The sequence below is a fragment of the Micrasema longulum genome, unplaced genomic scaffold, assembly GCF_059751315.1.
Source record: "Micrasema longulum isolate JH-2025_06_02 unplaced genomic scaffold, ASM5975131v1 h1tg002111l, whole genome shotgun sequence".
In the NCBI taxonomy this organism is placed as follows: Eukaryota; Metazoa; Arthropoda; class Insecta; order Trichoptera; family Brachycentridae; genus Micrasema; species Micrasema longulum.
Window position 1 is genome coordinate 42,510 of NW_028279277.1, and position 27,493 is coordinate 70,002.

The window sequence follows — 27,493 nt, forward strand, 5'->3', positions numbered from 1 at the left end:
CACCGCGATCAGTCCAAAACAAGAAAACAAGCCCGTCTGACGGACAAAGCGATCTGCGGACCTGCGGAGCGAACGGCTGACGATTTCCGGAACCAGTGGCCGCGAAAGCCCCTCCCAGAGTCCCAACGCGCAGACACCACCACCAGCGACGGCCCAGTGCTGGAATTTCGCCCGTCTCACGCCGCGGAGCGCGTCGCGGACTTGTGCAAAATTCGAGGCGTGACACCACCTAGATCGATATGGCTCCACAAGGAATGTAAAATCTCGTCGAATTTACGACGCGCGCGAGCCCCGCGCGACCAGACCATTAAAATCACGCAAATACGTGTAAAAATCGTTGAAAAGACGTTATTCAAACACGCCCCAGTGTTTTTTTTTGACAATCAAAATTAAAAGTGAAATTATTCTAGTGCACGACTGACTTACGTATTGTGTTATATCCAGCGTTCGACCAAGGTTAATTAAGGGATCGCTGTTAATCTTCACAAAGGCAATTACGCATTATTTTTTACATGAGCTAATCGCGCGTTTGGAGTTAACGCATCGATTTAAATAACCTTTGTTTTAATAAATCTCGTATCAAAGAAAGTGAATCTTGTGATTAGTGCCTCAAGTTGGCAATGAATTAACTATTTTCAACGTTTGTTCCAATATTTTAAATGCACGCGAATCCAGATTAAACGCGACGCGTAATTACGTCGAGTTCTTCTGAATACATTATAATTATTGACGCTTCGAATATTTTATTTATTAATTATTAATTGAATAATTCATTTTTATTTTTCTGTTCCGTTGGCCCGCCTGCGACAAATGTTACAGCTGTGTGTCATTGTGTTTCATGTTAGTGAATTTTGATGATTTTTCGTATATTTTCGTGGTTTTTACATAAATTAATTGATTTTTACCGTACTGCGTATAATTTTTAATAGTTTTATCGCAAAATGGTGATGTTTCAGTGACTTTTTAAAAAGAAACTAGTATTTTTTTTTACTGCACTAAAGTGCATTTATTATCGTGGTCATTTCGTGATAAATGAATTTTATTCATCACACCCTTATCCGAGCCCGGTGATGCATAGGTCACCGCATTGTCAAATCGAAAAACATGAGGTCCAAAATTCTGGTTCAATTCCACAAAAAAAAAAAACTTCATCCGCCCGGACGCCAACTAATTTTATTACAGACGACTTATATAGCGTCATTTCGTTTCTTGATAAATTACCTAATTGGTATAGTTTCTCATTTTAACAGAAATGGCGAACATTTTAGAGAAGGAATACGAAAGTTTAGACATTTACAGGTATGACCTGGCGTTGGCTGGATTAAGCGTTCACTTTACGCCACTGTGTTCATCACCATTCACCATTCTGCTTATGTTTGAACGTCCACATTTCTTCAACTCTTCCAACTGTTGACTTTTGTGAAGTATTATTTCACCTACTGGGCGATGCCTGAAAACACTTCAGCTTTTATGCTTCCATCTTAAACCAGCCAACGACATGCCATAAGCCCTATTAATGCTTAGACTTCCACATTCCCTTTCCCTCTCTGTTGAAATAAATTTTTACTTTTTTTTTTCTTTGGTAAAAAAGAAATATTAGCGTTTTTATAATTTACCCAAATATTTCAATTTTAGTGGCCATTTTCAACGAGTTGTAAAATAACTCACTATTAGAAAATGGAAATCAAGTTGGGGTAGAGTGGGGTTTGAACCTCGGACCTCTGGTCCGTGAGTCCGTAACACTAGCCACGGGACCACAACCCGATTCTTTGGTTTCGTTTTTTTTAAATAAGTGTTTTTGTTAAAAAAACAATGTATTTATTTTGTTTGCCAATTGGACGGTACACGCAATTTTCACTTCACCGATGCTAACTAAAACTATTTTTTAAATATTTAAAAACAATAAGAAGAGAGTATATTTTTAATTAGATTAAAAAAATCTATGCGAAACTGTTTAAACTGCCCCCTATTTAATATTGTGATAATACCCTTGTACCCTCGATAAAACCGCGTCAATTCCCTCAATCTCCCCCTAAAACCACCTTAATTCTTATAACATCCCTTTAAAACCACCTTAATTATCCTAATCTCCCGTAAAACCCCTTTAATTCTTATAATATTCCCTTAAAACCCCCCTTAATTTTTAAAATTTCCCCCTTAAACCCCCTTAATTCTTTTAATATCCCCTTAAAACCCCCTTAATTCTTATAATATTCTTTTAAATTCACACTAATCATCATAATCTTCCTTTGATACCACCTTGATTCTCATAATAACCCTTTAAAACCACCTTAATTAACATAACCTCTCTTTAAAACCCCCTTAATTCTTATAATATTCCCTTTTAAATTACCTGGATTCTGATAAAATAAATAAAACAACAACTTGTGAGGAAAAAAAGACTTGATTTATTGGGTCCACGTGTAGTATTTAGTTAACATGATAAAAATAAAATAGGAAAGAATTAAAATTTATTTCAACAGAGAGAAAAAACGTTTTTGAGAAGGGAATATGGAAGTCTAGGCATTTACAGGGCTCATGACCTGTCATTGGCTGGTTTAAGTGGCCACTTTACACACCGTGTAACATTCGCCATTCTGCCCATGTTTGAACATCCACATTTCCTCAACTCTTCCATCCGTTGACTTTTGTAAAGCAAAAAAACTACTACCACTACTACTACCATTACGCCATTTCTCCGTTCTTTTGTGAAGTAAAAGAGCTGAAACCTTTATCACGCGGGTGAGATTCATCCGGCTGAACCGAATCACCTACTGGGCAACGCCTAAAAACAATTTTCCAATTTTTATACTTCTTCTTTTACCGGGTAGTAATTCAATCTGTTGAAATAAGTTTAGATATAAACAACTCCCTAGGGAGAAAATCCAGCCAGTCTGCAAGCATTTGGACATACTCAAACATTGTAGGAAAGAATTCATTAGTTACGTAAACCAAACAAAGAAGCTTGTTTGCTTTGAAACAGGTCCGTGGAAAAAAATAATAAAAAATTAGTGGTTAAAAACAAAGTTGTTTTATTTATTTTATTATAATGAATAACCACAAAGTTAGTGCTTAAAATATAAAATGTATACCTTAATTCTCTTAATCTTTATTTAAAATTATCTCTCTTTAAACCACCTCAATCCTCACAATCTCCCATTAAAATTCCCGTACTAAACCCCGTTTATTCCCACATCCGGTTACCAAATTCCCCCAATTCCCACATCCCCCCGTAAAGCTCGCGTTAACTCTCCCGTCTTGTGCCCCAGTGATGCGGCAGTGAGCGGCGCGACTGCAGACATGAACATGAACTGCGGCGGAGGGGGACACGGCTCGAGGAGGGGCTACGGCCGGCCGGGCGGCGGAGGCCGACCCCCGCGTCGACACGCCCGCTACAAGGACTATTGGAACTTTGGGTAATTATACTTACAGCAGCAAATAATATTTCAAAGGCGATTCAAACATTGTCCCTTTTCCTTTAATCGGATGGTTTAAAGTGGCCACTTAAACCGGCCAATGACAGGTATAACCCCCGTAAATGCCTGGACTTCCATAGTCCCTTCTCCAAAATTTTTTCCTCTGTTGCGACAATTTCAGATCTAAATAACTCCCTTGGGAGGAAATCCAGCCTGTCTACAAACATTTCGACATACTCGAAACATTTTTGACAAAATAATTTAGTAATGAGCCATTGTGGTATTAATGAAAATGGCGCTATATAATTTATACACGATTAACAATATTTTAAGTTTGTCCAAATATTCTTTATAATCCAATCATATACGACTACTCACTGAACGATGAAATATTATCATCTGTGTCTAGTATACGAGATTTAGGTATTATTTACGCAAGGTATCCGAGTCAATTATAATTGATAAGATTATGAATGGGTCTCTGAGATGGTTCGGTCACGTAGAACGAATGGACGACGAAAGAATGGTAAAACAAGTATATATGGCGAAAATGAACGGCAACGTGAGACGAGGACGACCGAGGAAGACGCGGCGCGATCAGATAAACCAAAATCTTAAGTCTGGTCATGTCAAAAGCAGACAGAACCGAAGGGCATGTATGACAAGATGTTTGAATGTGGAAGAGGCTAGGATTGTATGTCAGGATAGACGTGTGTGGCGGTCCATTCTCTCTGCCTACCCCTACTGGGAAATGGCGTGATGGTAGTTGTAGTAATATACTTTTACTATAATTTTCTCATTTTTAGTGACAAAAAATTCTCATTTTTTAACTTATAGATGTCGATTGTATTCTTCCAGTAGCCTTTATTTCAATTAAAAATAAAATGCACACCAACACACCGGCCATGCCTTTGTGGGATATTTTTTTGGGTTAATGTTAACAGTTTTATTTAGTGTATTTGTAACTAATTTATACCTATTGTAAATGCCAAAAAGATATATTTTTTTAATGTGAATATTTTTTTTTTTTTTTTTTAAATTATTTTCTATACCGAATAAATAAATAAACGTCGTGTTTCCAGCGAGGGCAACGGGCGGGGCGAGGCCAGCGGCGGCCCGGGGAGCTACCGCGGCTACCCCAAGCCCCCCCTGGCCAACGGGGGCCCCCACCAGCAGCGCCACCCCGAGGAGTGCCTGCGCGACGATCTGCCCCACCATCGCCCGCAAGGTAATCGCAGGTCCCGACTGATCCGAGCCGACGACCGCTCGGGGAACTCCGACAACTTCGGAATACGCGCATTCATCACCATCATTGGCTCTGCAGCCAAAACAAAACTCTAGGAGTGTTAATGGCGGAGCATCTGTGTTGGCGAGCTCGTACTGTAGTGCTTAAAATAGCTTTGTTAAAATGACAGCTGCCAAACTCATGTCGATAGTGATGGGAAATTACTGATCACTGACCATGTACCGATCAAATTGATTTTATCAGTTTTTTCATGCAAACATGAAACTCTGTTTCCGAAAATTGATATGAATACGCAACAAAAACAAGCCTATTATAGTGTGTTTAAGACAATTATTCACAAAAAAATAAGACATTTATACTTTTTTCATGAACAACATCAAATGAATTATTTTTTTATTCGTTCAATTTACATTGAACAATTTGTCCCATCTCTAACGTTTTTGCTAAATGATGTAACCTTGTAAGAACGTCGTTAATAATTAGGTTTATTTTAGTTTTAAAGCTGATTTTATATATTTATGTTGATTTATATGTGAAGCATTGTATTGATAAAAAAAAAATTACATGTCAGATACGAATGATTTTTCGTGTGTCAATATAAATCACTCCTTAGACGTTACTACAAAGTTATGTCGTCACTTTTGCTGACAACTGTCTTCTAATTAAGCTATATTTTAAGGACTATGTTGACTTAAGCCCCAAGATATTTTTTAATTTTAGAAGGTGGCAAAATTCATACCGATTAATACCAAATGCTCACTCGTAGAGGCAATTCTGCTACCCATTCTAGATTACGCTGTTGTTTTTTCGACTGATTTAAGTGACGGACTCGATAAACTTCGCAATTATATTGGAATCTTAGGATTAGTAAACTTTCTATTGTACTTGTGATTTACTCCGACTTTTGATAAAATGCTTTTTCTGTTCCCAATAAGCATTAATTATTTAAGAAATTTCTTAAATTATTTATAGTTGGCGTACTAAAACCATGAAAAAACCATTATAACACGCTCGCAGCGCGGGCGAAAAGACCGCCTCTGGCAAAATCGGAGAGCTACTAACAGTACTAATTGGTGTATGTTGTGTTACTGAATGTGTGTTAGACAATTATATTATCCTGCGGTACACCTCTTTAAAAATTGATCTATATTCACTTGTTTTTGTCCTATGCAGAACTTCGTGGGATGGGTCTGATGGAGCAAGCGGCTTCGGGAAGCGGTATGGAGACTTCGGGATCCAGCCATCATCACCACCATCACCTCGTGAGTACTGCACATGCACTTTGTAACTCTTCAAAACTAATTACCCTGGTTAATCATAGATCTTTCTAGCCGTTCTTTCGTTGTCCATTCGCCCCGCATGTCCAAACCGACGCAGCGCCCCTTGATTCTGTCGATGATGCGCGTCTCAGCCATGCACAGTTTGCGGATCTCGACATTTGTGCACCTATCATACATCGTTTTAACACACATTCGCCCGAGGGATCGCATTTTGACAGCATTTAACCTACTTTCTAAGTGCTGGTTTCTTCCATCTCCGACAGATCAAATCCGTGCGGAGAAATATTCCTATAGACGCAACTAAAGCTCTTGTAAATGCTTATGTCGTTTCGCGTCTAGATTACTGTAATGGAATATACGCAAATCTCCCGAAATATCCAACTAACAAACTTCAATCTGTTTTCCATGCAGCGGCGAGGCTTATTACGGGAGTAAACAAATATTCTCACATCTCGCGACATCTTCGAGATTGGCACTGGTTAAAAAGCCCATAGAGAATAAAATACAAGCTGTGCTGGACAGTCTTCAAATCCCTTCATGAAATGGCTCCAAAATACCAATCGGACCTTTGCATTAGGGAAAATACATGTCAAAGAAAATCTACTCTTAGGTCAGCATTTGATTCAGGAAGAGGAAAACTTGTCAAAAACCGGCGCTCCCCAAACACTAGATTTGGGGATCGCGCTTTTGCCGCCGCCGGCCCCTCTGCCCGGAACCGACTGCCTTTAAACTTACGAATCATTGACAGTCCCGTCCTGGTCAGTTCAGATCCCAACTAAAATCCCACTTCTTTAGACTATCATACCCTCAATTTTAAATCTGGAAATATAATATATCATTTTAGTTTAGTTAGAATGTATGGTTAGGTATACAATGAGGAATTCCAGCCCGACCCGGAATCAATTTTTCAAAATGTTTTCGTGTACACGTGAATATTAAAAAATTTTGGAGTAGGATGAAATATCTCAAAAACGCACGCCAATATAAATAAAGAATGTTAAAAATATTCATTTTAAAATCGTAAATAATGACGACCGCTTGTAGTCCTGCCGTAGCTGCCTGCAAAACGGAGCGAACGGATGACGAAAGAAACGTGAACGTCGGTACCGAGGATTGTTTACAACAATAATTATTTAAACAGTGCGGTTTTCTCGAATAAAAAATCCATTGGTTTTTCAATATAGCATCAGTCAACATATACATCAACTCTTGTAAAGAAAATAAATGATCTATAGTCTTTAAAATATAGCTTGATTAGAATGACATTTGTCAGAAAAAGTGACGACATAACTTTGTAGTAACGTCTACGGAATGAGGAATTCCAGCCTAACTCGAGAATTCCGAAATTAATTTTTTTAAATGTTTTCGTGTACACTTGAATATTTTCAAATTTTGGAGTAGGATGAAATATCTCAAAAACGCACGCCAATATAAAGATGTTAAAAATAGTATTCATTTTAAAATCGTAAATAATGACGTCACTCCTTATATCTACGTGTAGTATTTCCGGTTTACGCTTAAAGCCCCCGCACCTTGTAAGGAACGTTTTGACCATAGAAAAAAAAGAGCATAATTCGTATAATTTGACATTTCAACCAGAGATTATGTCAACTTTCTAGGTTTTTCTAAATGGAAACGTTCGTAAAAACAACCATAACATAGAAATGAGCAAATTACGATCAACTAAATGAAGTAATCAAAGCAATATTCCATAGATTCTCGTCAGGTCAGTGAAAGTAAGAACGCCGACCGTTTCATGACGTCACTACTGAAAAGTGACACACTGATTACAGTCATTTGGTGGGTTATTTGATAAATGTCACTCTCAAAAATCACATTTTCGCTTAGTTAAATAGTACGCTAATAGAAAAAAATTAATTAGAAAACAGTGGAATTCCTCATTGTAAAGCGCCCTTGAGGGGATTTTTACAAAAATGGCGCCATATAAATCAGCCAAATATTTCATCATCATTTTTCCAATTCCATACTTCGCTCCCATACATTAGAGTCGGCACTAGAACTCCACTGTGAACTGCTAGTTTAGCCTCCCGCGATAAACATTTGTTCGTCAAAGTCGATTAAAAATAAATACAAAACAAGAACACCAACATTTTAAACAGAAGTGTGTACATAATCAATAGGCATAAAGCTTTCTTTAAAACATAATTTGTTTACATATCTATATATGTCCTATGCTCTCAATGACAAATTATTTATTTATTTACACTCTCTTCAAAATACAATTCCATGTTCACTTTGCCCAATTAACAAGGGTACATACCCCGTTCCAAGCTAGGCATTTTAATATATTATAATAGTTAACAAATTAATATAGAGCACAGACAAACAAAATATTAACTTATTCGTATACACATTTTGGTACATATACATACAGACATACACATATCGGGGGTAAGGGTCATAAGGGCGAAACTACAAAAACACAGTTTTGAGATAAATGATAAAACAGTTTTCAAAAAATAATACTGTCTTTTGAGGGTAACAAATAAAGAAAATAAAAAATACAGTTAATAGAGCGTAAAATGTTTTAGAGACAAAAATATGAAACTACGCTTTCGTCTATATGACCCTAACTTGCGCTTACATTAGTAAATTAACAAAATGATGTAAAAGGTGTTTTATTCTTCTGACTTTAAACAAAACGCTTCATTTGTAGTTTCACACAAATTTATCCAGGTAACTACTTATCGGATGAGTTTCATCTTTTTGTCACTAACAGGATATTTTGTTTGGATACCAGATTAGTACTTAACACAAAACAGCATTTTTTGTAGTTTCGCCCTTATGACCCTAAGCCCCCGATATATACACACACACGTACATACACCCATGCGCATACACATACATACATTCATAAAAAACATAGATAATTTATTTATGCGAAACTTCATGGTTGCCATCTATAAATATATATTTTTTTAATTATTCCTTATTTTTTTATATTTTATTTTCGACATCCAGTAAGAATCTCCAATCCGTGGCGTGCATCAACTTTTCTGACCCCCTACGACCAGTGTCACGAAAGAGCGGGGTCAACACCTTCCGTAACTTGACAACACTCCCGTCTTTCCACGATTCTGGCAAAAGGTTATGGACCTTTTTGCCTACGCAATAGTGTTGTCTCGATGCCAGAACAGTGTTGACCCCTTCACCTAGTATCAGATCCCTATTAGAGTATCTTGTATTACGGTTGTGGTTGACGCTCGGGTAAATGTCTCTATTTATGCGAGTAACCACTACCGTTCTCAATATATACTGTTGAATAATATTCAGTACTCTGAATTCGTTTGCTTCACTCTTTCATCGATGTGATATTTAATTTCTGAAAATGGCGCAGATGATGCAGGACGGGAGCCTCGCGGGGCCGTCGCGCGAGCGCGGCCGCAAGACGGAGAGCCCCTCGCGCAAGCGGCGCCGGATCTCCCGCCAGCGGGAGCCCAGCGCGCCCGAGTCCCCGCCGCACCACCACCAGCAGCAGAACAGGTACCCCGAGCGCCGCCCGAATTCATTTATTTATTTCGGTTTTGTTGGATCGAACGGTTTTGTTTATTGATTTACATATATTTTTCAAAAAAATCTCTCGCTACACTATTACTGCACAAGTGTCAAAAATATATTGAATATATTGAGCAAAATGTGTGTTTTAAAACGCGCATTTTAAATGTTAAGCTAAACGTATTTATTTATTTATTCATATTTTTGCTTACAAACTATAATTAATAATAAAAATAATGTGACCTCACTGGGGTTTCCCGTGCCGAGGAGATATAAGTGGAGAGTTCTGGGCATAGTTCGTACGAACTGCTGGCACAATACTACGCATACTACGGTGATAGTGTGTTTTTGTATTTGCGTGTTGGTGTAGTAAAGAAATGGGTACGTCTCGAAACCGGTAGACATAAAGAGTCGGTAAGTAATGTTAGTAATTCTAGTGTTTACTAACATTTTATTAAAATGCTTGACCACAAAGTAAAGGCTTTGAACATAAATAATTCACCGTGCACGGCGCAAATATCATGAGAAGCGTTTCCAACTTTATTCCCTTGATTTAACGCGAACAGAAAGAGGTGTCGAAAATGTTCACTTTCGTCTACTTGACATTCCTTTGCGGGCCTTGGCTTTGAATTGTAACACCGATGCATATTGAATTGATTACGACGTAATTCTCTGTCCGCAGCCCCCCGATGCGCTACCTGGAGCGCTGGGCCCCCGAGGGCGCGTACGGGGGCGTGCACCACGCGCCGCCGCACTTCCTGCCGAGCCCCCCGCCCCAGCCGCCCCCGCAGCCGCCGCCGCAGCCCCTCATGCTCGACATGAACCACCAGGTGAGAACGGAAGGCGCCAGGAACCTCGATTTTACATTTTCCGGCTTTTTACACCAAAATGATCATGGCCCATTTTTCCTCATACATTCTCATACAAATATTCCCCCAATCAACATTTTTTAAATTTTTCATTTTACGCTTAAAAATTTTCGGAATTCATTTGATGTGTCAAAAAAAATAAATTATGACGTAATAATGATGCCGCGGCCCGCGCCACGCGAATGTAGAATAAAAACAGGTAAACAACTAAGAAAGGATAAATTATTGTCTCAACCTAAATTCAAAGCAGGTGCAGTGTAATGAACCTTTTTGTTTAAGTGTCTTCCTTTAGGGTTAGTCTTAGTTTTCATTTGAACAAAAACGTCATATTGACTTGTACAAATCATGATACGCAGTTGACAAACGTTTAGGAGCAATAAAGTTTTAATATCATTAAATTGCGATGTTTAAAACAGAACAATAGACATATTTAAAGCTATAAAAAAGATGGTTTAAAAAGTTGTCATAAAAGTGGAAATAATTTTGCCGCGATCTATATGACAGTTGTTTTCAGTGATGCCATAGAAAAAAAAGTGATACCGTATAAATAAAATTTCCCAACATTTAGGGGAAAAATTATTTTATGAAAATTCAAAATTATATTTTCGTTTTTTTTTTATTTACACTTAAAATAATTTTAACACGCTATTTTTAAATCAAATAAAAAACAGATTACATAATATTGTTTGAAAAAATATATTTTGTGAAATTATTGAATGTTTTTACAATTTTTCTGGAAGTATACGTACACTATAGTGTAGCAAATAAATTTTATTTTCATCAACAATATTTTGAGTTTGTCCAAATTTTTGTAGACAAGGACTGGACTGGACCCGCATAAATAAAGGTTTCAGCTCTTTAACTTCACAAACATCAACAGATGAAAGAATTGAAGGAATATAGATGTTCAAATATAGGCAGAATGGTGAATGTTACACAGTGTGTAAAGTGGCCACTTAAACCAGCCATTGACAGGTCATGAGCCCTGTAGATGCCTGGACTTCTATATTACCTTCTCTTAAATGTTCTTCATCTCTGTTGTAAAATGTTAATTTTATTTTCATGTAATTCCTATTTCTTCCATACATTTTTCATTTCCTTACTTGAGCGTTTTATTCAGTTTTATTATTTTTTTTGTTCCTTTGAAAAACTAAAAGGGTGTTTTTACTGTATTTGTACGAATAAATAAAATTAAATGCGTCGAATTTTATAAAGATACCATTCTCGAAGATATCGCGAAAGCGATGAAACTGCTCACTGGTTGTGAGTTTTTTTTACTTGACAGAATTTCACAGACCCTAATTTTTATTTTTTTATTTTTTGTTTTTTACAATAAACATAAATGATAAAACAGAGTATTAAAAAAATAAAGCATAATTACATAACAATGAAATACATATTAATAGTAAAAATAGTAAACAAAAATCCCACAAAGGCACAGCCTGTTCGTGGGTATACAAGAAAATGTTAATGAATTTTTGCTCCTATAATAAATAATGGACAGTTATAATATTTTTGTGTAACATAAGAAAGAAAAAATAAGATATTCTGTAAAAGATAATATGGTATTTTTTTTATAGTAATTAAAAAGGGGAATAAAAAATATTTAAAAGAAACACAAAAATATTCCATATTATTAAAGGGCAACAAAATAAATCCTAGAAAAAAAGAGTTCGTATCTTTAGTTTGTATCCAGGGTAGTGCGTGTTTTTTAAAAGAAGGAAAATTTTGAAAGTTTGTAATCAATGAAATATTATCAGTAAAAAAAGAATTAAAAAATTTTGGGCCTATAAAATATGCATGTCTCTGTGCTGGCCCCGTCTCGTTTAACAATGTGCTATTTCTAACACACGATTCCTTCTTTGACTCGATCTATTTGAATTGCCCGTAAATAAATTTCGGTTCTTAAATATATATTTTAAACATTGAAAACAATATATTTGTCTTAGGTCTATAAGTTTGGCTTCTGATTGATTTTTATTTACTTATTTATATTTTTCGCTTACAAACTATAATTAATAATCAAAATAATGTGACCTCACTGGGGTTTCCCGTGCCGAGGACACTTAACAATTTAGTTTTTTTTATTTAGTACTTAAAAAACAAACATAATTAACAAATATTCAGACAGTTTTAAAAACAAGGTATTTATTTTATTTTATTAACATGAAAGGCAAATCTGCCTTTTACAAACATTTATAATATTAACATTTGGCTCGATATATATATTTTTTTTTTCAAACATGAATTTCCTTATACCCAAGATTTATATAAAAAAAATTAAACCAAAAATTATACAAGATTTATATTTAAAAAAATAACCTAAAAATTATACAGCATATTCAGTAGAAAGTTTAAATAATAAAACATTCTACAGTAATACATCAAGAAAATCATAAGTACTGTTTCATACAGCTGGGCAAAGTGAACATAAAACTGTGTATATTATGAAATGCATGAATAAATAAATATGATTACCATTCACCATCTTTGAAAAAGTGCAAAAGGTTTGTTCTATAGGAACAATACCCTACACTAAATATATCAGATACGTGGGAATAACTATTGCCGAGTTCATGATGTCTGTTTAATACGGCATTACAAGTATACACTGTCCGTGAATTGTTGCTACAAAACGGTGGCACCTGTCTAGCCATTCTTCCAGGCACCCTGAAGTTGATGAGAGATAACAGTTCAGGGCAATCCCATATTGAATTTACAATTTATTATGTACATCTATATTATTTATATTACAAAACACACAATGAAAATAAAAAAAAACCTAACATAAGCTTACAGTTGTGGAGCAGTTGATTCAGTATTGGTATGGGCGAATGAGACAATCCATTTTACTTCTACCCAGCTCCACTATCCATTTTTTATAGCCTTTTTAAACATTTTCTCGTTACTAATTGTTTCAATGGACAGTGGAAGTAGGTTATAGATTTTAATTGAATAATACTCAAAATTCCTTTGTCCGAAAGTGGTATTAGTTTGTATTCGTTTAAGTTGTCTTTGTGTTGAGGATCTAGTGATTATATTATTTGTATGTGATGTATTGTGGGGGTTATGTCTTTCATTTTTGATCCATAATTGTTTAAATAAATGTAACGTTTCTCTATTGCCACGTCTGTAGCCGCGTATTATGATCACCGCGTGACCGATGATCAAATTACGTTGCGTTCGGCGTGCCGATCGCGATCCCCGTTCACGTGTCGTTTTCGTCGTCCGCAGGTCGCCGTGAGCGTGCCCATCGGCCGGGCCCGCGACGTCTGGCCCTACCCGCCCCTCTGCACGCCCGCCCCCCCGCTCTCCTGCCAGGTGAGAATGTCGATCTGCTCGACGATTGTATCCAACGTCGACGTGAACGATCTCTGTGACCGTAGTCCTTAATATACAGCTCGATTCTGCCAAATTAATGTCACCAGCGAAATTACTGATCACTGACCATGCACCGATCAAATCGATTTTATCAGTTTTTTCATTCAAACATGAAACTCTGTTTCCGAAAATTGATATAAAAACGCAAAAACAAGCCTATTATAGTGTGCTTAAGACAATTATTTACCAAAAAATAAGACATAATTATAATTTTTTCATGAACAACATCAAATGAATAATTTTTTTATTCAATCAATTTGTCCCATCTCTAACGTTTTGGCAAAATGATGTAACCTTGTAAGAACGTCGTTAATAATTAGGTTTATTTTAGTTTTAAAGCTGATTTTATATATTTATGTTCATTTATTTGTCGAGCATTGTATTAAAAAAAAAAATTAACATGTCGGATACAAATGATTTTTCGTGTGTCAATATAAATCACTCGTTAGACGTTACTGTCATTCTAATCAAGCTATATTTTAAGGACTATAAGACAATGATGGAGAACGTTTTATAGAAGAAATTCTACAGGGCTTATGACCTGTCATTGGCCGGTTTACGTGGCCATTCTGCCTGATGTTTGAATGCCCACATTTCCTCATCTCTTCCGTCCGGCCTCGACTGATGGGTTTAAAATTATAAATATTTTTAAAAAATCAGGTCCACGGCGTGTACACTCACGGGGGCACGCAGCTGGCGCTCGGCGGCTACGGGGGCGGCTTCCCGGCCCCCCGAGGTTTCCCGTCACCGCATCATTACATGCACCATCCTCAGGTGAGTGATCGTTTGTTTCGCCGCGTTTCGAGGAACTTGAAAATAAGACAACGGATGCAGCAACACAAAAATTAAAATCGCTTTCTCCGACTGAAACAGATTTATCTTTTGCCTCGTCAGTATAGACTGGTCGGTTTATCAAAATTGTTTCAAAAAATATATTTTTTTTTTTTTTAATAAAAATGAACCACTTTAAAACATTACAGTTTCAGGTCAACAATATGCACCATTAGGTGCAGAAAGGAAATGATGAGGATTTATTTATTTATTTTGGATAACACAATTTATTTATTTTTTTAACATTTAGTATTTTTCAAAATTGTTTAAATTTCTGTATTAGTGTTTTTTTTTTTAAAATTGTGTCTTTTCTTGATTTTATTCATAAGTACAAAATATTCATCTTAATATATTTTTTATATCATTACATATTTTTATATACATGGTGTTCTTTAAACTCTGTCATATTCGATACCACGATGATCAGCATGGGCAAGAAGACATATTAGTATATTAAAAAAATATTTGGAACAATTTTTTAAAATAAAATATTAAAAAAAACAAATGGTTGCTTACTTCTGCTGGGGAGAAGCGAAGGGAGCTGTTGTCGGCATATCAGTCTCCTCCCTCCCCTCCTCGTTTCTCCCCAGCAGAAGTAAGCAACCATTTGCTTTTTTTATTATTTAAAAAAAAAAAATTCGTTCTAAAAATTTATTTAAATTTAATTTAATTTTATTAACATAAATGGCAAATCTGCCTTTTACAAACATTTATAATACTAACATATTTGGATTAATATATATATATTTTTTTTAAAAACAGAAATTTCCTTATACCCAAGATTTATACAAAAAATAAACCTAAAATTATACAAGATTTATATTTAAAAAATTAACCTAAAAATTATACAGCATATTCAGTAGAAAGTTTAAATAATAAAACATTCTACAGTAATACAACAAGAAAATCATAAGTACTGTTTCATACAGCTGGGCAAAGTGAACAAAAAACTGTATATATTATGAAATGCATGAATAAATAAATATAATTACCATTCACCATCAGTGTTAAAACTATAGTATTTACAGTGTAATAACTATGGTATTACAGTGTATAACTATGGCATTTACAGTGTAATAACTATGGTATTACAGTGTATAACTATGGCATTTACAGTGTAATAACTATGGTATTACAGTGTATAACTATGGCATTTACAGTGTAATAACTATGGTATTACAGTGTATAACTATGGCATTTACAGTGTAATAACTATGGTATTACAGTGTATAACTATGGCATTTACAGTGTAATAACTATGGTATTACAGTGTATAACTATGGCATTTACAGTGTAATAACTATGGCATTAACAGTGTAATAACTATGGTATTACAGTGTATAACTATGGCATTTACAGTGTAATAACTATGGTATTACAGTGTATAACTATGGCATTTACAGTGTAATAACTATAGTATTTACAGTGTATAACTATGGCATTTACAGTGTAATAACTATGGTATTACAGTGTATAACTATGGCATTTACAGTGTAATAACTATGGTATTACAGTGTATAACTATGGCGTTTACAGTGTAATAACTATGGTATTAACAGTGTAATAACTATGGTATTTACAGTGTAATTTGTCGATGCAATTAACATTCATTTAGATGAGGATGAAGAAGAAACACCGAGTTCTTCATTAATACCCTTTGTCCGTTTACAGAGAAACGACGGTCCCGAGTTGGGCATGGGGCTGGGCCCGGCCAGCTCCGGGAGCGACTCCCCCCTGCTCCCCTCGCCCCTGACGCCGCCGATACTGCTGGGCCCCCAGGTGATAAATCGTCGACAATATTTAGAGTTTGTCCAAATTTTTGCAGACAGGGACTGGATTCAACTCCCCGGGAGCTGTTAATATTAATGTGTTTTATTTTATATTTTATTCTTTTACGTTAATTGGAAGGATATTTGAATGAGAATTTGTGGAAAAAAATAGAACCTTTACATTTCGGCGTAAAAAGCAGGAAAATGTAAAAACGATGTTTTACTGTATTTCTCTATTAAGTGTAGGTACTAAAACCGCGTTGTGCACAGCCAGTTTGGCTTCGATCGGTTGCCCGTTTGTGGAGTCGTCTCATTTTCATTTCATACATTCATTTCCTCACTTTAGCGTTTTCCTCAGTTTTACACTTTTTTGTTCCTCCCTTGAAAAATGTAGAACAGTTTTTTTTACTGAATCGCTTTTTTTTTATACATTTTTAAAGTAATATGAAACTGTCCAGAAAAAAAAACCATAAAAATATTTTGAAATTTTTATTTTTTAATTCCCGCAAAAACGATCATTGCATTGGCCACGCCCCTAATACGTCACGATTCATGTTAATTTTGAATTTTGTTCCTTACCGTTAAAATTTTCATAGAAAATTGTCACGAATCTCGACGTCACAATTATCAATGCCAAACATGTCGCGTTTTTCTAGTGACAAAAAAAAAATTTTTTTTTTTCAAAGTCATGTATAAAACATTTCAAATGTGTCTTGCAGTTCGCGGGGCGCGGCGAGCGACGCAGCGGCGACCGGCCCGGCGGCGCGCAGCGCGCGCGGCGCCGCTGGGCGCGCGCGCCGCCGCCGGCGCCGCCGCCCGCGCTGGCGCCGCCGCCGCCGCCGCCGCCGCAGCCGCCCGCGCAGCAGCCCTCGCCGCTACTGCACCTGCAGCCGCTGCACCACCACCACCACCACCACCACCACGGTGAGCCCCCCCCGCCTCAGTCGGCGTGCATCCGGAGCGTCACCCCTGTCCGCGGTTCTCTAATGTGCGTTTGCTTGCAGGGCTCCTGGCCAACCTGAGCGGCGGACCGGTGCCGATGCCGCCCGGATTCTTCCTCAACTTCCTGTGAGTGTTCATTCCCTCTGTTCTGTGCGTGTGACGATGTGATAATGGACCATAGTAGTGAAAACGGTGTATGTGATTATGATTACAATGATTACTATTGTAAAGGAAATTCGGCCCTCCGGGTTTAATTTTTTCGGCCCTTCGGGTGTCATTTTTTCGGCCCTTCGGGTCTAACTTTTTCGGCCCTACGGGCCTCTTTTGAATCTCGGGCACTGCGAAATTTCACCCCTTTGAGCCTCACTATTTATTTTTTGCTGTTGGAAGCAATCTAAATATAATAATGAACCGGAGGTGTGGTTTCGTGGCCTTTCCTATTCCTCGTCTATATTAATGACTTACTCCGTACAGGAGTATCTAATACAAAAAAGTAAAAATTAAATTACAATTTCTATGGCGGCCGTTTTTCTTGACATTTGGCTCGTCAACCGCCGGCTAAATGCAATTAATGGCGTGATAAATAATAAATAAATAAATAAAAATAGCAGTTTTGGAATATTTTCCATATTTGCACCAGCGAAATTCAAATATGTGAAATAATGAACCGGGGGTGTGGTCCTGTGGCTAGTGTCGCGGACCAGACCCAGAGCTCAGAGGTCCGAGCATCCACCACGCTCTGCCGCAACTTGGTTCTCATTTTCTATTAAATAAACGCTTTGGGTAAATCGTAAAAACACAAATATTTATTCAAAAAAATAAATGAAAAAATATTAATCTGTTACTTAGAAATATGGGTTCAAAAACCACACAGTTATAATATATTAAATATCCCGGCAGCCTCCGTGGTGAAGACGCTTGACTCGCGCATCGAAGGTTCCGGGTTCAATTCCCGGAGAGAACACAAAAATTAAATGTGATTAAAACTGCTTTTACTACTGATCTGTGAAACGTTAAATACATAAGTTGAGATTGTTATTGTTTTTTTATTAATTAAATAAAATGACTTTCTCGAAGTAGGGTTTCGTAAGCTCCGAATGTATTTATGGTTATGATTGTGACGATGTCAATGATAGAAACGATGATGCAACCACCGACGATGCTCGGGGACGACGCACAGGGCCGTGTCCCCGCCGTCTCCACCCCCCGCGGCCAATACTCACCGTGTTCGTCCCCCGCAGGGCCATGTTCCCGCTGTCGCCGTACGGGGGCGCCGAGGCCGCCGGCGCGGAGCCCACGGAGACGGAGAACTACGAGGCGCTGCTGAGCCTCGCGGAGCGGCTGGGGGAGGCCAAGCCGCGCGGCCTCTCCAAGCCCGAGATCGACCAGCTGCCCAGCTACAAGTACGAGGCCGCCACCCATCAAGGTGAGACCGCCGGCCGCCAGAACTGCGTCTGGGTAATTTATCTAGCGCCATTTCTACGACTGTCCGGGCAGGTGAAGAATACCGAGCGGGACTCTGGTTGAAATCCCGAGTTGGAAAGTTAACAGAGTTATCTTCGACTGTTTATAAAGAAAAACATTAACAAGTATCTTGTGTAAAAGATAAAATTGTCTGCATATTTTATTTTATTTGGGAAATCAACAGTTCTACATACATATTTATAGTAAACAAACAAATATAGTGTATAAACTCAGAACTAATAACAGATTTCCACAAAGTATACAAAGCTAGTACTGAAAATATATTACATATCAAATAAATACATATAAGTTTATACATATAAAAATGTTATTTTCATGTACTCAAAAATATTTTTCAATAATCAAAGATTTTTTAAATATTTTTTTAAGAACATTAAGTTATTGTAAATTGGGCGGGATCAGGACAAGGATGCTTGAAGAGAGGATAAGGAGGGGAAGGGAGATGTACATATTTATTATCATAATGTCTACTAAGTTACATAATGCATTTTTAGTGTAAATTTTAAATCTGACAGAGTGATGTTTGTGTGATCTGTATCTTTAAATTTTGTATTGCACACTGAAAAAGTCCTACGAAAAAAAGCATTTTCAACAGACGATGTTTTACTTATTGGTACATGAACAGGTGGTGCCGTCTACAAATCCCGGCTGGCACATGTATTGTTATTAAACTAAGTAGTTCTGCTCCGTCAACTATTCCTGTCATAATTTTGTGAAGCAGTAGTTGGTCCTCACACACTCTGCGGTACTGTAGAGAAGTGATTCCACGGTAGGTGGAGGCAGCGAGAGCTGATACATGAGAAATACCGGTTTTGTATCTTAGGTACTTTATAAATTTGTTTGGAATATTTTCTATTCTTGTTGTATATATGGCATACTGGGGATTCCATATCTGAGATGCGTATTCCAAATGGCTTCTGACAATTGTATAATATAATGAAATTAGGGCCTTTGGATTATCAATGTGATATTCTAATTTTTTTTTACTGACCGCTTAAAATTAGTCCGCGTTCCTTACGTCATTAACATTTAAAATAGTTCTCATTTATATTTTAAATAGGCTTCTGTAATAAAAAGTGCTCACTTCAAAGCGATTATAAACTCCGATAAATCCCAATTCGAGCAAAAAATGTTCGCTAGAACATGATTTTTATACGACTTTTAACCGTTGCCAAAACGATATGCTTAACGATCGTTTGCATTTATCTACTGAGGTAGTACTGAGCGATTACAAAGCAGGCTCTTGATACGTTCTCTCAGAAAGATAGTAAAACAGATGGAAAAAATATGATAACTAAATTTATTTTTTACAGTGGTAACTTTCTAACGCCTAGATACTCTTATATGTCAATAGGACAGAACCTAGCGACATTATTTTTTGCATCTAGGCGTTTGTTTTATTAAACTGACCGTTATGTCGGAATTTCATTCGACTTCAAAATTTACTTATATCTCTCTCATATTTTTAATAGGCTTTTAAAAAAAAAAGTGCCCATCTCAAAACGATTAAAAATTTAAATAAATCGTAGTTAAAAGAAAATTGCTCGGTGGGACAAAATTGTTGTCACTTAATGCGTAGATAAACGTATCGAGATTCTAGACCCGTCGGTATAAACAGATGTACTTACATCAAAACTTGATGGTGGGGGTATCGATAGTATATCTTAGTAATCGGTCGGGAGAATTTTATCTTCAACTATGACATCATATTGAAGCTATGTCATTTTAGAGCGTAGATATGTGTAGCGTGACGTACGCTTCTCCTTGTTTCATATCGATGTACGTACCAAAGTTGGGGGGTCGGTAGTATATCTTTGTAATCGCTACCGTCGAGGTGAAGGTATGACGTCTTTATCTTCCCATCATAATCGAAATAGGAAATCGAGCGGAGGAAAGTCCGCTTGTATTAAATGTGGTTCTTTCGGTTTGGAGTGGCCATACGCTCCATCCGGGCAGCGGAGAAGCAGCGAGGTGAGAACTGATCTATTTACCGAGTGATATTTTATTTACTGTCATATTTTAATTGCCCTTAATGCGTATGTCGTTTTAATTGTGCGCGTGACGTGTTTTCTTCCAGGCGAGCAGAGCACGTGCGTCGTGTGCATGTGCGAGTGGGAGGGGCGCCAGCTGCTGCGCGTGCTCCCGTGCTCGCACGAGTTCCACGCCAAGTGCGTCGACAAGTGGCTGCGGGTGAGTCGCACATCACCTTTCACCCGGCTTCTTTACCCGTGTCGGACACCACAAATCGGACACAAATCCAAATATGTAGCAACAGAGAGGGGAAACATTTTTTTAATCACTTTTTTTATTTATTTCGACGGCTTACGCCTTTGACAAAGTATAAAATAATATTGAAAAACAATAGGCCCGAGGGTATATAACCTTATCCCAGCTTCGTGGAAATGTGGTGGGATCGCCAGGCTGAGGAAGGTGTTGACTGCATTCTTAATCCATATTGGTCGGGGGGAGTCAGAGAATTTGTTGTCCGATGTAGAAGGACGTGAGCTGCTTGCTTGTTTTACTAGTAATGACTTGGGACTTAGGATATAGAGATTTTGGTATTATTTATGTTTTCTCTGGATATTCATTGTTTACCTTTAAGACTGAAAAAGCACATGTATACAAATTAAAAGGTTTAAATATTACAATAAAAGAATAGTTTAAAACATTTAAAGAAAAAAGAAAGAAGCATTGACAAACATAAGGGACATCGAGACAAGATCTGGACTATTTATTTAGTGCTCGTTTAAATCCTTGTAAACTTCAACCAAAAAAGTCCAGGTGATCTTGTCTCGAGTTAACAATACGACAAAGGCGGGTCATTGGAGAATTTAAGCCATTGTTTGTTCTATGCTGATCGATGAACAGTACTTCGTTGTTTCTCAATCTACGAGTCGGAATATTGAATTTGACTTGTCCCAGTAATGATGGAACATCGATCATACCATTTAGTATGCCGAACATATATATGGAGTCAATATTAGTTCTACGTTTTTGTAGACTGGAAATATTTAACATTGACTCTATTTCAGCGTAAGAATAATTATCTCTCTCTAGTGCGAGCATCCACGCTATTTTTCGAAGCGAGCGATGTTGGACTGATTCAATGTGATTTATGCGATCGACATAGAATGGAGACCAGAGCACTATTCTAGGAGGCATATTCTAGAAGAGGGCGAACAGTCGAGCAATGAAGAGTTTTGATTGTACGGACATTAGTAAAATCAGAGGATATTCTGCTAATGAAGAATTACATGACATTATGATAAAACTGTAAATACTTTTAAATATCATTATAAAATATATAATTTACTGCCTTAGAACGGGGAAGCTTTCTCTAGTTAGGCAGTTTAGATGAACCAAGAGCAAAAATAAAAAATGTGTATGCTTACTTTTACTACTGAATTAATTTGTTGTATAAATAATTACTTGTTGCTGTAATAAATATGTAAAATAATAAATAAATAATAATTAAATTTAACACCTGTACGCAAGAATATAACATATTGATACATAACACAAAATCAGCAGAAAATAAAGGAAAATTAAATAAGAAATTATAACTTTTTTTTTTTTGGTTCGTGTACCTGCACACAAATCCAGATTTGTACACGAACCAAAAAAAAATGTTATAAAAAATCTGGTAAAAATATAAGTAAAAATAAATTGCAGAGTCATCTGCAGGCGTTTACTAGTACTTAATTTAACTCGGCTAATGAGTCTTAACTACATAAAATAAAGTAATCTGCTAATTAAATACTTAACTTCAATATCAATGCATAGATGGCGCTTCCAACTCGCTTGTGGATGAGTTCTTGATTCGTAGCATATATACAAAAACCAAAAAATGTTACCTGGTGTGGATATTCGCTAAAATAAGCGTAATGGGGAATTTTGTAGTACCTACATAAAGTGGCCACTTAACCCAGCCAATGACAGGTCATAAGCCCTTTAAACGCTCGAATATCCAAAATCCTGAACCTTGAATTTGAAAATAATTCTACCTCATCTCTGTAGGGATATAAAAAAAAAAAAAAGAAATTATAACATTGGTATGCAGCAAATTAACAATAAATAAAGGGTTTATTTATAATTATTTTATACATTTTTTACCAGTGATCGGGTTTCGTCGTGACCGACATCGTCAGACCGGTGGGAGACTAAACAAATTTCTATGTTATATACAAGTAAATCGTGATTTTATATAATTACGTAAATAAAAGAATTTAAATCATATCTCTCCACTACTTCGGGAATTGCACTGGCTACGTTTTCCACAGAGGGTGGAATACAAGCTCTGTCGGCTTATGTATAAGTCACTGCGCAACTCTGCTCCGGAATATCTAAGGGAACTCTGCATTCCAGATGAACTAGCTGACAGACGTGTTACGGTTAGATCAGCTACATCCACGTCGAAAGGAAAAGTTATTATACCTCTACGCAAACAGCGCGCTAAATTCGGCGAACGCGCATTTGCGGTCGCAGGCCCTACGGCGTGGAACGCTCTCCCAGCAGAGGCGCGAGGCTGCGAGAGTGAAGTGATGCTTCGGAAGAAACTTAAAACCCACTTGTTCTGTAAATCATTTGAATAAATCCTTAGCATGTGGTGACAAAGTACATTATTTTTCTTAAATTAAAAAGTTAAAATTAAATTTATATCTTTATATAATCACTTTGTCAAGCGCCCTTGAGGTATTATATTACGAAAATGTGTCTATATAAGTTATCCATAATTATTATTATTTAAGTTAAATAATAATATATATAAAAAGTATTGAAGTAACAGAGGCGAGGCTATGTATCATAGCAAAATCAGTAAAACAAGTATTACATTTGGAAAAGAAGTGATTAAAAAGTAGTGATTTTAATTGGTGAAAAGACAAATTGAAGAAATCTAAGTTTCCACGTTTGTTCGCCAACATGTGGAGCCGTGGAATAGGTGAGTATTTGGCATAGTTTGAACTAGGCAAATCAACAGCCATTCTGCCTGTGTTTAAACGTCCACGTTTCCTCGACAGCTGGGGCGTGCGCGTGACATTACCACATATTGTTCTGGATTAAAAATTGACAATATTTATTTATTTATTTATACATCAACGGTTCAAAGAACCTTTTACCATTAAACCAGCCAATGGACAGGTCATAAGCCCTGCAAGTGCCTAGACTTCCGTATTTCATTCTCAAAAATGTTTTCCCTCTCTGTTGAAATAAATTTCAATAGTTTTTTTTTTTAGTTTTAAGGCTGATTTTATATATTAGTGTTGATTTATGTGTCAAGCATTGTATTAAAAAAAAAATTAACACGCAGATACAAATGATTTTTCGTATGTCAATATAAATCACTCCTTAGACGTTACTACAAAGTTATGTCCCCACTTTTGCTGACAACTGTCATTCTAATCAAGCTTTATTTTAAGGACTATAGTGAAAATGGAGTTCATAATGGAGTTCTGGTACCAACCCTAATGTGTGGAAGCGAAGCATGGAGTTGGAAAAAAAGGGACAAAAGTAGACTGAATGCTGTTGAAATGCGATCCCTCAGGCGAATGTGCGGAAAAACAATGTATGATAGGTGCCCTAATGTCGAAATTAGAGCAGAATGCAAGGCTGAGTTAAGCATTATCGACAAAATTAAGAAAGGTCTTTTGCGATGGTTCGGTCATGTGGAGCGAACGAATGATGAAAGAACGGCTAAAAAGATTTATGATGCGAATGTGTCCGGTTGTAGAAGTCGAGGAAGGCCGAGAAAGACATGGCATGATCAGGTACAACAAATTCTTGAAAGTGGTCATGTGAAAAGTCGGAATAATCGACGTGCGTGCATGAGAAGATGTATGAATGTGAAGGAAGCAAAGGAAGTGTGCCAGGACAGAGTGGTGTGGCGTTCTATCCTCTCTGCCTACCCCTCCGGGGAAATGGCGTGATGGTTAGTTAGTTAGTTAGTTAGTGAAAATAAAATATTCAAAAAATTCTTTATAAGTTACAAGTTTTTTTTTTGCAATAAAAAAAACTAAAATTAAATAAATAATATCTTAATTTGGTAAAATCATCATCCTCAGTTGGGTTGGAAGAAGTTGCCATTTGGCAATAAATCAACCAATGTACAGTTTAAATTATGTCCAACATGTTAAAATAAATAAATAAATAAAAATTACTCTTCAGTTGGCCCTATGATGGAATTTCTATCGAGGTATCATTTTATCGGTGAATTTATTAAAATTTCAATGTCTTCACCTCTCTTGCAGACAAACCGCACGTGCCCGATCTGCCGCGGCAACGCGTCCGAGTACCTCTCTCCGGGGGGCGACTAGGGCCTGCGGGGGGCGCCCCTCCGCCCCCCGGGGGCCCCCCCGCGCCTGCACCTGCTGCTGCCCTGCCTGCTGCGCGCCCTGCCCGTCCCCGTGCTGGTCCGCTGAGGGGGCGGAGCCGAACGGAGACGCCGCGGTGTGGCGCGACGAGAAGTGGGCGTCTGCCACTAGGTTCGGAGACATTGTCTGCGACTAGGATTGGAGACATTGTCAGAAGCGGACGTCTGTGACTGCAGACAGAGACATTGCCCGGCATTACACGATGAGAAGCGGCCGTGTGTTACAAGAATGGATACATACATTATTAGGTGTCGGAGATTGGATGTAGAAATTGCCGGATGTCACATGACGCGAAGCAGGCGTCATTGCCGGGAGTGTCCAGTGCGAGTTTCGAACTTTTGTTATTGCCAGGCGTCGCAAGATTACATGATTATAGACATCGCCAGTAATTACACGGTGAGACAGACAGTGGGTAGTGGGCATGTGACTGCGTAAAGAAAGACATTGCCAGGCGTCGCACGACGGAGAGCTGGCGTGGAGAACATTTTCGAGCGTCACACGACGATGTCTTCACGAAAGATTCTACAAATCTCGCGCGTGAAAGCTTCTTTGTTCAAAAACGTATTTGTATAATGTATAGAAGTTTCAAAAAGACGCATGCGAAACATCGTCGTGTGTCATATTGCACGCCTTCGTGTGCGAAAGTGCGTCTAGTTGGGTTCGTTGAATTTGTCTTTTAATCTGTTTGTAGCGTGAGAGATATTTGTAATGCGCCATTTTAAAATATTTTTTCGGGGTAAATCTAATCATTGGTGTAAATTTAAGGTGGTGTCTCGGGCACTGCTCAACGAAGTACAATGGGTAAAACACGATTGTCGACGTCGCGCCCGACGCGAGTTATCTTGGCGTATCGCAAAATCTCTCGCCCCGGTGTGGTGTATGAATATCGGTTAGGCTTAAGTGCGCGTTGGATATTTTTGTATCGCTTCTAGTTGTACGTTAATGTTACGGTTGGCGTCGTGCGAGTGTCGTTTCGGTTAGTCTCCAGCGCACCCCGGTCCGCGTATGCTGCTCGCTCAATTTTCATAGGCTAAATGTAGGATGCGGGGAAAGTGTCGCCACCCTACTCCTCGCGATTCCATCTATGCACGGTGCATAGGGCACCATATCGGTATCGCACTGCAATCCGGTGTATCTCAGACTATGATCGATCTTGCGCTTCATTTGATAAAAACGTTATTGTGATCTTGTCTGTACGTACTGGTTCATAGAGCGCTGTGTCGATTAGCAAAGCGTATTTTGAAAAAAAAATTGTCACATGAAGGTAAGGTGATCAGTCTTACGCTTCAGGGATCGTTACTATTTCTTCATTCATCATAGAGTCGAACAAACCTCGCACACCCAAAATTCTCATTTAATGTTTTTTCGTTCATTAAAATAGACCTTTGTTGATGCAGGCGAGATTCTACAATAACACAATAATACTTCAATAAGATTTTGACGAGTGATTGCTTTGCGCACCGTGTAACATCATCGCTCTCTCACCCGCGCCAAACGGGGCGATCGGTCGCACTGTCCGGGCGCCCGCCCAGAGACTATGAAATATTGCAGTAATTTTGGTAAATTTTTTTTTTCAACTTTGACGCGTATCGGGAGTGGATACGGGCGTTCAGACATGGACGGAGTGGTGAATTTTATACAGGGTGTGAAGCGATCGCTCGCAAAAAATTGCGCAAGCGGATTTTTGAGGTGTCTGTCTGCCTTAAATTAGATTTAATTTGTTTTTTAAATGTAAGGCGCGTTCGTCTATATGTATTTTTCAATAAGATCATTTCTCATACAGTTCAAACGGTCCTATCTACATTGTAAAATTAATTAATTTTTTTAAATCAGTCTTACGCTAAATAAAATCAAGAATATCACGCGAGAGAAAACATTTCCATCCATCAAGATTATATGTTGACATATTTCAATGGTGCGTAAGGCACCGCGCCGGTGATCAGGCTCACGCTTCAGACGCCCCCAGGCCGAGGGCCGTGCAATATCGCGTCGAGAAAACTAACACGTTTCTTTTATAATAAAAATCAACACACGGAAGGATTGAGAAATGTGGACGTTCGAACATGGGCATAATGGTGTACGCGTCCAACAACGTAGTGAAGGAGAAAACATTGAAAAAAACGGAGGACACCGAAAAAAAATTATTAAATATTTCATAGCATCACCGTGCGAATATCGCGAGCAGCTTCGGCAGCTTTATTCTCTCAATTGAACGCAAACAGAAGTAGTCGAAAATGCTCACTTTCGTCTACTTGACATTCCAATTTGAAGGCTTGTAAATAATATATGTAAGGTGGAAGCAAACGATATATCTTTGAGAGCGGAATTTTTTACTTTTGATGCTCATTTTTAAATTCGGCTACACTACACTACTACGAAATCGATTAAGA

At 37.6% G+C, this 27,493-nt stretch overlaps 1 protein-coding gene across 1 annotated transcript; it reads left to right on the forward strand.

Annotated features, from left to right (window-relative positions):
* The first annotated feature begins 10 nt into the window (after positions 1-10).
* mura (ring finger protein murashka) lies at positions 11-27,224 on the forward strand. The gene is made up of 14 exons (XM_088239282.1): positions 11-490; positions 3,270-3,416; positions 4,499-4,644; positions 5,836-5,924; positions 9,301-9,446; positions 10,141-10,288; positions 13,562-13,648; positions 14,369-14,482; positions 16,211-16,318; positions 17,028-17,232; positions 17,313-17,376; positions 18,492-18,676; positions 20,813-20,925; positions 24,981-27,224. Exons 2-14 carry the CDS (start codon positions 3,301-3,303, stop codon positions 25,044-25,046), a joined length of 1,587 nt encoding a protein of 528 aa, XP_088095408.1. The 5' UTR covers positions 11-490; positions 3,270-3,300; the 3' UTR covers positions 25,047-27,224.
* Positions 27,225-27,493: the final 269 nt, after the last annotated feature.

Bases quoted from the DNA above. Each gene is read 5' to 3' on its own strand.
- mura (XM_088239282.1), top strand. From the start codon at position 3,301: ATGAACATGAACTGCGGCGGAGGGGGACACGGCTCGAGGAGGGGCTAC. The intron at 4,645-5,835 runs GTAATCGCAGGT...TGTCCTATGCAG, and splicing joins GCCCCACCATCGCCCGCAAG to AACTTCGTGGGATGGGTCTG. The intron at 18,677-20,812 runs GTGAGACCGCCG...GTTTTCTTCCAG, and splicing joins CGAGGCCGCCACCCATCAAG to GCGAGCAGAGCACGTGCGTC.